At 40.4% G+C, this 13,908-nt stretch overlaps 1 protein-coding gene across 1 annotated transcript in view; it reads right to left on the bottom strand.

Moving 5' to 3' along the window:
• Positions 1 to 2,325: 2,325 nt before the first annotated feature.
• The window catches only part of PATL1 (PAT1 homolog 1, processing body mRNA decay factor), a 28,165-nt gene continuing 16,582 nt past the window's right edge, over positions 2,326 to 13,908 (bottom strand). Inside the window, exons 13-19 of the mRNA XM_081063808.1 lie at positions 13,500 to 13,559; positions 11,586 to 11,734; positions 10,146 to 10,305; positions 6,545 to 6,700; positions 4,530 to 4,621; positions 4,284 to 4,433; positions 2,326 to 3,962 (exon numbers count right to left, since the gene is read on the bottom strand). Coding sequence (XP_080919934.1) covers positions 3,941 to 3,962; positions 4,284 to 4,433; positions 4,530 to 4,621; positions 6,545 to 6,700; positions 10,146 to 10,305; positions 11,586 to 11,734; positions 13,500 to 13,559 — 789 coding nt within the window. The 3' untranslated portion in view covers positions 2,326 to 3,940. The remainder of the gene's footprint in view (positions 3,963 to 4,283; positions 4,434 to 4,529; positions 4,622 to 6,544; positions 6,701 to 10,145; positions 10,306 to 11,585; positions 11,735 to 13,499; positions 13,560 to 13,908) is intronic.

Here is a 13,908-nt window from a genome sequence, read left to right as displayed (position 1 = left end):
ATATTTCCTTAGATTTCTAAAGCCAAACTAATAAGTCAAAGGTTACGAATAATTCCAAAGCGCTTCACATTGCCAAAGCACTTTCCAGAAATGTAAATACTAACCGCCCCCCACCAGTGTGAGAGGCAGCCCCAAATTCTCACTAGCATTATTTCTAAAGATTTTGTTAATTTCTTAAGTAAAAAATATTTTTTTCGCATTACTAGTGGGGGTGAACTTCTTAATATTACTTGCATTTTCATTTGTGAAAATTATTTACAAGTCTGTTACCTATTACTTATCAGGGTCTTATGTATGATTACATACATTGATGTAGGTTTTTAACTGTGCTATATTGTTGTAAATTATTTTAGTGCATCACCTAATATGATTATTTTTGATATACATTAGCAGGGAGGTTAATATTGCTCTCATTGGTTACTCAGTCTTAAACAAAACAAACAGTATCTTGTATGTACTTCACGACTCAAAATCAGTTGGAAGTTACTGTATGCTATTGTTATAGTCATAAAGCAGAAGCACTTCTTAAACTCAGTCTTTTCCTCACAAGAAACATTACTACCATTTTCCAGACTAGGACCAGTATTTCTCAAACTGAGGTAGAGAACGGTGACCTAGAGAGGAGCAGTACATTTTTTTCTTGGCCTTACCACTAACCAGCCATGGGACCTTCTGCAAGTCACTTCCCAGCCAGAGCGTCAGCTCCTTTGCATGTGGACACCAGCTCTCTCAAGTTTTCCTCACTACTGACATTCTGAATCGAGGCTTCTGGGAACACAAGGGCACCTTCCAGCCAGTTCCTCCCCAGCCAAGCAGAACTACATAATGAGACTTACGTTCTTTCACATCAGAGGTGAGAATGAATCTTTTACTAGGACATAGTTTAACTCCTTCACAGCAATGAGAATACCTTGAATGAGTCCTCTGCTCTGCTGTTCACTAGCTGTGTCACTGCGGGCAAGTTCTTTAACCTCAAGGAGCCTGTCCACTCATTAGGGAAAAATAAGCTCCATGTTAAGTGGGTACCCAATGTTAAATTATCTCACTCCCCTTTGATCATTCTTAATTTTCTGCCTTTCTCTACTTGTTTGCCGAATCATTTTTCAAATAAAAGGTCTCGCATATTTCTTATAGAACCAATCAACTAGTGCAGAAGCAAAGAAACAGAGAAAAACAATTTTCCCAGTAAAACATGCCCAGTGTCCAGGTAGTGGTGATGTTTTCAGCTTGATATGGTAGGATGCCAGTGAGCTTGCTACAGCATAAATGTGTGCTATCTCATGTGATTCTTATAGATTCACCTTGGTTCTTCCCTAGTGTGTCCTTGGATTTTACTACCTGATTTTACTACCAGTTTTCATCCGAATCTATTGGAGGGTGGGATGATTCTGCTTTTTGTTGCTTGGCCAGGAATTGCTTGATCCTTTGATCCTGAAAGTCTTGAGAAGGCATGGTGAGGAAAAGAGTTAATTACAAAGGCAGAGAAAGGGGGACAGAGCTGAATCTCTTGAGTATTTGAGAGTAAAAATGATACCCAAGTCTCAAATAACATAAATTTACTATAAAGAATTACCAACTTTTCCCCATCTCCTCTGAGATGAATTGTGAGATGTTAGGTTAGAGCTGACCATGAGGGCAGCTTAAGGTCAAACTAGGCTACCTGAAATCTCTTAAAAAGGTCACATATGCCTAGAGATAGATGAGATGGAGAAGATGAACTGCAGTGTATCTACCACAATTCCTAATTCCATTTTGTAGTTAAAATGGGGAAGGGAACTGAAAGCACTCTAGGTTTTTAAAAGAAAGTTACTATGTAAACGTAAGATCTTTATCTATCTCCCTTACAACATAATTAAAAAGGTAAAAATGTTTATAGGTAATATTCTTACTGGTCCCTAATACCAACAGGTTTGCCAGTCTACCTAAATATGCTTGAAACACATTAAAAGTCATGTTCAGGGGCGGCCCGGTGGCCCAGGCAGTTGGAGCACTGTCCTCCTAACGCCAAAGGCCACCGGTTCGATTCCCACATGGGCCAGTGAGCTGCACCCTCTACAGCTAAGATTGTGAACAACAGCTCTCGCTGGAAATGGGCTGCTGTGGGCTGCTGGAGGTTGGCGTGAGCAGCCAGAGCTCTGTGAGCTGCTGTGTGCTGCCATGGGCTGCTGTCTGCTCAGCCGGGGGGGAGCACAAGGCTCGTAACTCCAGCAGAGCTGCGCCCTACAACTAGACTGAGAAACAACAGCTTAAAAAAAACGGGGGGGGGGGAATAAATCATTTTCAGAAGTAACAAGAAAGGAGAAATGTAGGGACACATTTGTTTTTCAAGTATACAATTTGTTTTTATTTACAATACCCTATAAAAATGTAAATTTAGAAACTTTAATTTTTATTAGAACGAAACAAAAAAGATAAAAGCACAGAAAGGAAGAAAGAATAATCAAGTATTCACTTGATCTTCTGTGAAGTGGAAAGGCAGGAAAGGCCCATGGTGGAAAGAGTCAGTAGGTAATGGCAGAGGTAAGTAAGGCTAGGTATATCACTGGGGGACAGCTGGTGAAGCCTGGGGCTACAGAAAGGGAAGAAATGGAGAACGACGACAGCTGGTTATAATGGAGGACTTCACTGTTGTACAATGCTTGTATGTGCAAAATGTTTATTCTCTTTAAATATCATAGTCTGTGTCCCCCCCCCCCACTACATTCGCAAAGGTGAGAACAGTAGAAAGTATATCAGGACAGTCATGTAAAATGAATTCAGATTTAATTTTCTGTAATCACTAGGGATCAGAACCCCTCATCCTGGTTGAGTGCTGGGTGGGGGAGGGACAAGTGAAAAGGGTCGTGGCTGTGCCCGCTGGGATTCACACCCAGGCCCTTGGCTCCTGAGACAGGACTTGGGTGGGATGAAGTAGCAAGGGCAGCAGTTCCGCCCCGAAGAGGAAAGCAAGCAAACGCAGCTTCCATGGTCACATCTGGAGGTTTCTACCATGACACCAAATAAAAACGGGAAGAGAGAAGTAAAAGCACGGCTTACTGAAGTGGTCTCAGGAAGACAAAAGCTACACTGTGGAAACAGACTCTATGTTAGAATCATCTTGGGCAATCTTCCATGCACTCGAGGGGAGAGGCTCAAGTACACCGTAGTCGTAGCAGGAAAAAGGTTTAACTGTGTGCTGTTTCCATTGAGGTGGACAGAAACAAAGGAAAGTCAAGTGGGGAGAAGAAAAACGACTTCCCAGCCTAGAGCTGGGCATCAGCCAATTAAGAGTTCTGATTTACTTAAATGTGCTGCATATCCTGTGTTTATATTAAAACAAGTAGAACCCACCAAATTAATTACAAAATGGACCAGAAACATTAAAAATACATCAGCTGGTTTGTGTCCATAGGAGGGATGCGTCAACCTAAGATTTCTTAATCTAACCTATTCTTTAAGGATCCTCTGGAGACCACATAAACATATGTAGAGGGGTGTGTGCGCGCATATACATATATATTAATTGTATATAACTGGTTCTCCTATAGTCATATTAATACGGGGCAATGAAGATGACTTCAATAGGACGAGGGAAGAAACACTTTGGCAGGCTACAATCTACTCTGAATTGGAGTAGTGGTGGTGGGATAAAGGGAGAGATTATATTTGTGGCTCTAGGGCAAAGAAAATGCAAAATTGAGAATTGAATAAAAATAGGACATGCAGAATTGTAACTTGTAACAGACAGTAAGAAGAAACCAACAGAAGTATCACCCAGCCAATTTCACAGAGCAGTGAGGAAATACCTGGCATTTAGAGACAACCCCTGTGAACAGGAATCGGTCCCACAGATGCTTTGGGGAATAAGCTACCTTCCCTCCCTCATTAAAAACATTCCATTGATGATGGCAGCAGTGCAGGTGACAGCCAAAAGGAGGTACAGGACACATGTGCAGATCTTTTATCGTATCCCCTGAACTAGCCTACAGGTGTAAAGAAAGAGAGAAAGGAAACTTGTTTGTATAAGTGAGTTAAAACAGAAGGCAATCTTTTGCATTAAAATCACATCTTTGTAAGAATTTTATAACAAAACTACTAAGATATTTCTACCCTTAGCATTCAGTCAGCTATGAGGGTGTTGCTGCACCCAGGACAGTGTTTTATATCTAGCAGATACACATATATTTGATACAAGTCTTTAATCTCTTCCACCATAATTCCGTTTCATGCCCCCAGACCTCCTCATCACAACTTCTAAAGTGCCAACATTAGTGAGATGGGGAACTCTCCTGTTACAAACTTACTGCAGTTTTGTCTCCAGCAAGTTCAGTTTCTGTCGGTCAACATAGCGAGAAAAGAGGGATACTAGGTTTGTGGGGGTAGAGACTGGCTTGGCCAGGGCTGCTTGGGGAATCCGCAGGAGTTCTCGGGTGGCCATGAACATCACCTCCGCCCTGACAGGGAAAACCGGTAAGAACAATGTAAGAAAATGAATGGAAACTTTACCAGAAAGAACTTAAAACAAAAGAAGAAATACAGCCTAGACTGACCACTGGCTGTTTTCCGTTGATTCTGCAGCATGGTCTGAACTCTGAAGGTCTTCCCCACGGCTCAGGACGAGGAGGAGCAGTGACAGGCCAAACTACAAGAGTGGACAGAAGGAGTCAAACTCAACACTGCATCTCATCCTCCTCCAGCATGGCTGAAGGGATCCCAGCATTGGATGGGGCGTGGCATCGAATCCAAACGACGCCACTGCTGTGCTTCTTTGTGCAACTGGGCAAAGATCAGACAACCACGAGTAGGGAGGCTGTCTGTCTCCTTGCACAGCAGCAAAAAGCACAATCAGTGGAAACGGGAAGTCCCAGTGTCCAACAGTCCCCTCCGCTCCCCAGCCCACCCTGTGATAAAAAGATAATTGTTCCCTGCCATGGACAATGTGGGATTTAGTTTTTCTCCTATTTATGAGAACAGAAATAGATTAAAAAACGAAAGTTAAGTGAAGACTTATAGAAAATTAAGGTTCATGGAAAAAATAAAAAACGTTCAATAGAATAAGATATTTTGAATTAAGAAAAAAGGGGTTTAGACCCGTGAGAAAATGTACAAAGAAAAATAACTGGAATGATCAGAATACAAAGAAAAAAATTCCTTAAAAAAGGACACACCCATCTAGAAATATGAAGGCATGTATAGGATGTTAGTAAGAGTCTAAAAAAAATTAAAAGTGAGAAAGGATAAACAGATAATAATCATATCTAGGATTATATGTAGCAACATGCTTTAGAGACTGAAATAGATAAAGATTTGCTTTATTACATTTGTTTCATTTAGTGGGTAGCAAAAGTTAAAGGGGGCATAGAATGAAAATACAAAATGGGACAAAAACTACTAGGTTCATGTCTGAGTCACAGTTATAATGGATCACAAAGAGAAGATGGGGATATTTTAGGATTCTATCCCACCTTTCTGAGTTCCCCTCATACAGGGTGATCTTGCCTTTTCCTAAAAGTTCCCTTCGCGTCAGAAAACACTGGGCTATATAATCTCGTTTGACCTCATGAATTTCTGCCTTTATCCAAATTAATACCAGGAGCCCAAACTACATGGAAGGTACTAACTGATCACTCCAGAACCCACCTCTGTCAGCTGCTGATGTACTGCCCTTCAGAGTCATGATTTGGCAGGTTTTCAGGGGCAAGGAAGGAGACTACTTGCTCACTGCTGCTAACAGGTGGCCCCTAATGAGAGCCCTCTGGGTCCCAGGCATTATAATGAATAGTTCACAGCTGTCCTATCATCTGATAGGAAAACTGTTTGACATCGACATCATCGCCCCCACTTTATAGATCAGGAAACGGTGGCTGAGCAAAGTGAAATAATCTGGTCAGGGTCACAACCCTAGAAAGTGGCAGGCAAGGAATGAAAACTCACTCTAAAAGTTCATATTCTTTCTCCCGTATTATGCTCCCCCTGAGTCTCTGGCTCTTTAGCTTGATGCAAATGAAATATGAAATGGGATGTTCTACTATTTACAGTCTTAAAACAGAGACCGCTACTTATCCACTTAACATGCTTTCCTCCTCCTATCAGGACTCTGATTTTATTTGTGGTGACAATGGTGTGAACTGAAAGATGTTTCCAGCCTGCCCTGCCAGCTAAGTGTGGCTATTGAGATTAAGTAGTTGTTGGTTAGAACTCCTGGAAAAGGTCCAAATAACGAAGACAGACAGCTAATCCACACCCGCTGGCCTCCCACACGCACCTCTCTTCTGATGCAAGGTGAGGCCTTGAATTCTACGACCATCATGGATCCTGAGGAGTCCTGAGCGTGTCAGGACCTGCTAAGGTGGCAGAGAGAGCAAACCGAAGGAGCCCGCGTGCCTGACAACGCTGTGGAGCCACTGGACCAGGTTTATTTCACACGAAATACATCAAATTCTACTTTGTTGAAACCACTGTTCTTTCTAGCCTAAGCAGCTCAATGTACCTCCTGACTGAAGGAAACCTTATTTACAAGCTGCCAAGGCCACAGCAGCTCAGGGCCATGGAAGGGCAAACCCACCTTGTTCTGGAGCACAGCAGCGAGGTGGGGGTTAGAGGGGGCTGGTGCGGCTGCACTCTGAGGTAGGTTCATCAGCTGCTGCAGAAGGCCAGTGACGGTCACTGATGGAAGATGATAGAGGAGCAGAGAGAAGGGACTCAATAAACACGGCAGCACCTACAAAAAAGAAATAAAGGCATTAGATCCTGGCAACTGTTACTCCAGTGACCCTACATCAGTGGGCGCAGATGAAAGGATGATCAGCTGTCACATGCAACTGCCTGAGGCAAGCTTTAACAAAAAAAGGGCTGACAAGTCTAGCAGGCACTACCAGAGTCTTAATGAATTCTAAGGTATCTACTGAGAACTTTTTCAACTCCATGTGCATAGGAAACATCATGACTTGTGTGAACCAAGGGTATAAAATCACTTCTCAAATACACAAGTATCATGACCAAACACCAGTATTTTAATTTATTCTACAAATATTTAAATGCCTACAATGTGCCAGGCATTGTAGGCTAAAAACAAAAGTTAAAAGGAGAGCCCCTCAGGGATCTAAAACAGTGGGGAAGATGAGTAAATTGGCAATTTCAATATACTATGAGCAGCACTCTAAGATAGGTAAGTTCTGAGTACCACAGAATTACTGAGAAGTATTTTCAGGCTTAATTCTAACTTGTTTTATCTTTACAAAATCTCAATGAGGAAATGGAGCACTGATTAACCAATTTAAATCCAAATCATCAGAGGCTCAGTGTTCAGTTACAAAGGTAGTAGCTAGAACCAGAATCCAAGGCTGTTGGATTCTAGCCTGCTTGTCATTCATTCCTTTTTGCTGTAAGGCCCAGATAGGACAGTTAAAATGCAGAGCTACCAATATAATGAGGTTGTAATAACACATGAAAGGAAATCATACGTGCTTCCAGCACTCAGTGCCCATGGTATAAAAAATGATTGATTGCTTTTACTTTAAATAGCATCCAAGGATGGAGAGTAGACTACTTTTTATGATTCACTACTCTAAATAAAAAAAGCTCTAAAAACTAAAGTGTTTTTAAACATACACAAAACTATAAAGAACAGTATAACAAAGTCCATGTACCCATCACCGAACTTCAACAATTAATCAATATTTTGCCAATCTCATTAAATCTATGTTCCTCCTGTATCATTTCATCTATAAAAACTTTGTATCTCTAACAATATTGTCACGCCTAACAAAATTTAATTCCTTAAGATCTAATATCTACTCCAAATTTAAATTTCTCCAATTGTCTTAAAAATGTCTCATGATGATTCAAGTAAGATCCACACATTAATTGTACTTGGCTGGTAAGGCTTTTAAAATCCGTTTACAGGTCCTTTGTCACTGTCCATCGCCTTTTCTCATACTTTCTATTTGAAGAAACTGGGTCATTTGTCCCATAGTTTGGATCTGGCTAACTGCACCTCTGTGGTGTCATTTAACAGGTTCCTCTGTCCTCTTTTGTTCCCCATAAAAACTGATAGTTAGAATTAGAGGTTTGATTAGATTCAAGTTCAATGTGCGGGGGGTTGGTAGAGGCTGACAGGGAGCAAGACAACTTGATGGGTAGAACTGCGTGCTTTCTTCTGTATCACACCAAGATGCACATAGTGTCTGGTTGTCCTCCTAGTGGTGTTAACAGGGATTAGTGGGTCCAGATGTTGTTAGCTGCTCCAACCATTGTCAAGTTCCCCACCCACCTTTGATGTAATGCTTTTAGCACCAGTGATGACTGCTGTCCAGATTAACTGCTTTTCCATTAGGGGCTATGAAATGATTTCCTAATTTTATCATATTTTTTTGCATTTAGCAGTTTTCTGAAATTCTTCTCTAAAGAACTTTATATTATCAACTCTCTGGTCACCATGACATTTGGTTGTAATGGAAAAACAGAATAAATGCTTGACTCTTTTCCTTTATTTACGTTTTCAGAATAATCTGTTGATGGCCTAGCAATCTCTCAAGGTGATTAAAATATTTTTGGTATCATCATAAGCTCGTTAAATATATCTCATATATTTCCATCCACTGCTGTAATTTTTCTTTAAGATGCAAATAATCTCATTTTTACCAATAGAAGTCCCTTCAAGTCGGTTTGTGCATCTTTTACAGAGGACCCTAGTAATCTTTTAGCTTCCTTGCTTTCTGGCACAAGATATTCCAGGGTTATCTTGTACATTTTATGCCTCAGACCTGGAACTAGCTATTACTTCAAGGAAATGGTAAAGATGTGGTCTAGTACTCATTAATACATAGTGGTTAAAAACTTGGCCTCTGTATCTAACCAAGTTTTCCTCACTAGCAGGTAAGCTCGCTACGGCAGGCATTTTGTTTGGATCCCTAACTCCTAGCTTTCAGAATTGGGTGCTGTATTTTGAGAACTGAGAACAGTGCCTGGTACATAGAATTGTTCAGTAAACATTTGCTGAATGAATAAAGCTTTCCCAAACTTGTTTCCACTGATGAGTTCCTCTGAGATCATGATGAGTGAGCGCCTGTCTCATTGCTTACAACAATTTATATGCTGTAAGGTAACTGTTCCTTTCAGTCTTGTCTTCTATTTACTAGGATAAACCTTAAATCCTTAACCTCCAACATATTTCCTCCAACCCATTTTCCATTCTTGACATGTTTAAAACAATGTACTTGTCTTGTCCCACTTCACTTTTTCCAATGATGAGGCCTACACTTCCATTCACTTCTGTAGATGCTAAAATTACAAGATGGAATTTTTTCAACTCATATTTCAGAAGGAATAATTTTCAAGTCACTGATAAGACATCTTGGGATCGTTTGTTTCCTGGGGACTATTACCAGATGGTTAATGTTCAACTTGCAGTCTAACAGATTCACTCTCATTAATTCTATTTTTTTGAATCTCGCCCTTAATACTAGCTTTTTGTGCTACCTTTATAAATTTCTTGCTTTGAACTTCTAAGCCTGTTCTGAATTTTGCTATTCTTTCAAGTGTTATGACAGAGACAAGCAGAGAGCAATTGTTACCAAGAGTTAACTTGTAAACTTGATAGCCATGTTTCAAATTCCAGCCTAGTTCAGATCATGATAAAAGTTATTTAAAAGCACTGGCCCGATTCCTGTGGGCAGGATACCATTCAACTAAGTCTACAGGTGAACATGAAGCTACTGACAACAACCCAGTGAGTGATGCTTTATATGCAGAAAATTAACCAAGAGCACAAATTTGCAAATGTTAGTGAGCATCAGATTCAGTTGGGGGCCCTGTTATAGATACAGAAGCCCCGATCCTTCCTCTGTAAATTCTGATTCAGCATGCTTGGGGTAGGACTGAATTATTGCTTCCCAAATAATTTGAATAGAGACCACAGCTTTACAACTATGTCAAATAAAATGGAATTACTGCTTTCCTTATGTTTAGGAACACAGTCTGTTGGACAAAACATGGGCTTAAAAATATAGGCCTGGAGTCAAGTTTGGCTTTAAATAATCAAATCATACTGCCAAAGGTTAGACAACACAACACGAAAAGGAAGAGGGAAGGAAAGGAAATTTGGACCCTAGAAATATTAATAACTATGAAGACCCAAAGGAAGGGTGTCCCACGTGCTCGGTCACCTCATCTTGTACATCCTTCTTGATAAGGAAAGGGAGGTTCCTGACTGTTGTCAGGACAATGTCAACTGCTTGCTCTGTGGGGAGGAAAGGAAGAATACGGGCGACCATTCGCTTCCCTTTCCGGATACACATGATCTGTACAAAGTGGTCATCACTTGGCCTGCAGGAGAAGAAAAATGCTAACTTAGGTCAGCAAGAACAATTTACTGAATTTATTGAATCTTACATTTATTGAATGAATATACTGCATTCATTTGCACTCTACAATTATCTGTACTCCAAAATAGTGAGAACTACTACTTCAACTCTCAACCAAGTAATAAAACGTAATTTTTCAAGTTTCACAAATGTAGAACATCATCTCAAAAATTGTATGCCAAAAAAACTTGGTCAAACTACATATGCACTAATTCCCTTTACAGCTTTTAAGTAACAATACAAATAGCATGGTTAATACAGCAAAATCTGAAAAAAATATATAAGCAAAAAGGAAATAAAAATATTCATAATCTCAGACTTATTAGTGGTACCATTTTGAAGAAATTTTTGCTGTGTATTTTTATCTTTCATTAAAAAAAAAAAAGGGCCTATAGAATTCAGATGGCTTTATTCCACTTTTTCCAACAGCTTCTTGTGAACCCTTTTCCCACATCAATAAATATACTTCAAGGATATACATTTTAATGACATAAACATATGCAATCTATGGAAAAACCCACATTTATTTAACCAGTTCCCTGCCAGCCCAACTCCAGAAAAGGCGTGTTGAAAAGAAGGTGCTTATTTTACATTCTGTTTTGTGTATGTCCTGGCTTTGAAGAATCATCAGTTCTCTTGAAGGGGCAAAAAAAAAAGGGAGTTATCAGTGGATGTCCTCTTACACTCAGCAAATAAATATTTGGGATTTACAGAACATTGATCATTAGCAAGACTCTATTCCAGATGCTGGGTGGGAGAGAGATGACAGCGATATAGAAAAAAAGATATATTAAGGAGCTCAGTCTCCACTGGAAAGTGACTGGTTTCCATAGCATATTGAGTATTCTACAGAATCCCAAGGAAGTTTAAATGTTTATACTTTTCAGCTTAGTAGGAAAGAAGGTACATAAAGATTTTAAGGTTGCACATGCTAGTAAGCATAAACCAGGTAAAATCTGTAAGCTCAAAAACAGAAATAATGTTCTCCACTGCATCTCCCTAGCAGATACTGAATAGGTATTTGTTGAAAAATAAATTCAGAATGAAGAGGTTTTTTTCCCTGGCTGGACAGATTCTGAAATGTTTTATATGAAGTGGCACTTGAGTAAGGACAAAAGGAAAGACTCAGAGCTTACTGAGATGGTAAGGAAGACTATTTATAAGGCAGCAATGTATAAAGTTGTTTCGCAGAGTAAGGAGTCCAGGCAGTCCCATGTTTTCCTCGAAGTACACAATTCCTACCTCTCTTGTCCAGGCAATTTCCCCCTTAAGTTTTCATACATGCTACAGATTTTGTGCTTTCTTTCTTCCATCAGGGCAGGTCGCTCTTCTTCCAGACTTAGGAGATAACGCCTTTCATAATCCTCCACGTCAAGGAGTAAGCTGTAGGTCTACGTGAATAAAGCAGGACACAGCAAGGTAGGTCAGGGTCAGAGTATCAGATCAACAAGTTCACAGTTTAGGACTACTGATAAAGATCAAGTGAAAACTCATTGGAGTAAGACAGAGAGAAAAAAAAGGTGTTCTTTTAAATCCAATCAAACATGGTGAAAGAACTTAAACAATTCTTCAAAAACCGTTCTTTGTCCCCCCTTGACCTCTGATCCAGAAGGTAACGACAGCGAAATGATTACACACTTTCTAAAATTTCCAGCAGCAACAGCACTGTAATATAAACAGTCTGTATCACCCCTCCAAGTTCTGCCTTACATTTAGAAAAATGGGAATCATTTTCCTACTGTGTGTCAGCCACTGTTCTAAGCACTTTGCACATACGCATTCACTCACTGAATACTCACTACAGCCCAGTGAGAAAGAGACATCACCATTTCTACACATGGAGAAACTGAGGACACCACAGAAAGGTTAACTAACTTGCCTCAAGTCATTGATTCAAAAATGAAAAAGACATGATTTGTAGGCGGTTGCAGAATCTGTGCTCTTAACCACTATGCTCTATGGACCTGCCACATGGGATTTATGCTTTACAAAGTAACTGCCTGTATATTACCTTGTTTTTCTTAGGAGCCAGCACAGTGTCCAGCGCCCAGGGAGTGCCCAATATATGTGAACAGACTAAACTGATTAAATTAATTCATAAGTAGAACAATCTAATTTTTATTCTCATTTTTCTTAGAAAGGTGACCTACCCAAAGCATTCAGCTGTGACCTGAACAAGTTTGGACAAAACCCCAGTACTTCTTTTTAATTTAATCTTTTCCAAAATTAAATTGATAGGTCCAGCCCGGTGGCTCAGGCAGTTGGAGCGCCATGCTCGGCTGCCGTTCGATTCCCACATGGGCCAGTGAGCTGTGCCCTCTACAGCTAAGATTGTGAACAACAGCTCTCCCTGGAGCTGGGCTGCTATGAGCAGCCAGAGTTTGGCGTGAGCAGCCGGAGGTTGGCGTGAGCAGCTGGAGGTTGGCGTGAGCTGCTGTGGGCTGCTGGGCTGCTATGCTGCCGTGGGCTGCCATGAGTGGCCGGTGGCCAGCGTGAGTGGCCGGAGGCTGGTGAGAGCTGCTGTGAGCTGTTGTGAGCGGCTGACAGACTGACCGCCTCAGGCAGGGGGAGCGCAAGGCTCATAACACCAGCATGGGCCACAGAGCTGTGTCTTACACAACTAGACTGAGAAACAATGGCTTGAACCGGAGTGGGGGGAGGCGGAAGAAAGGGGGAAGAAAAAAAAATTAAATTGATTGGTTTGACATTGGCTGGTAAAATTCTATAGGTTACAAGTGTACAGTTGTGTAATACATCACTTATATATTCCATTGTTTGTTCACCAACCAAAGTCAAATCTCCTTCCATCACCATACATTTGACCCCTTTACCATCTTGTACCTCAACCCCACTTCCCTTTCCCTCTGGTAACCACTAAACTCTTGTCTCTGTCTATGAGTTTTTGTTTGTTCGTCTTGGACAAAACCTCAGCACTTCTAACCATAACTGCAGTGCTCTTCCCATGAGGCCATATGTGAAGTATACAACACTCCTTCCTACTGTGCTCCAGTACATGATAGGCACCTAAACAGAATATATCCTTTAATTAAAATCACAGAACACTGGTTGATTGCTTACTTTTCCACTTCTTGGGTACATACACACTTGAAAGTTCCTTATTTGAAACTAACTATAGCAACAAGTTCTATAACTTACTTTCTCAATTATGACAAGGGTTTTTCGTCTCTTGTCCCGAACCTGTTTTTCTTTTGTCTCCTAAAAATAGAAAAGACTATTTAGTGTGAACTCTTTAGCTTTGTAAAAACAAGTTTCTAAGTGCATATGTAATTTCATTTGTGACAATAATTTGAGGATAGAATCTTGACTCTTTGAAAGTTAACCTAAAAACACTAATGTGGATAGAGGTCATAGAGCTGACTGAATCAACCCACACACAAACTACTGAACTGAACCTCACAGATAAGCAAAAGGCAATCGTAGAATGCAGAAGATAAAGATATCATAGAAACATCTCAAAACACATAGAAAATGGTAATTTAGAGAACTAGAGTAAATAGCTGACACTGTTTACAGCCAGCTATCTAGTGACAGACTCTTGCCACCC

This window comes from Rhinolophus hipposideros (genome assembly GCF_964194185.1).
Source record: "Rhinolophus hipposideros genome assembly, chromosome: 10".
NCBI classification, from domain to species: domain Eukaryota; kingdom Metazoa; phylum Chordata; class Mammalia; order Chiroptera; family Rhinolophidae; genus Rhinolophus; species Rhinolophus hipposideros.
This window is presented reverse-complemented; position numbering and strand designations above follow the sequence as displayed.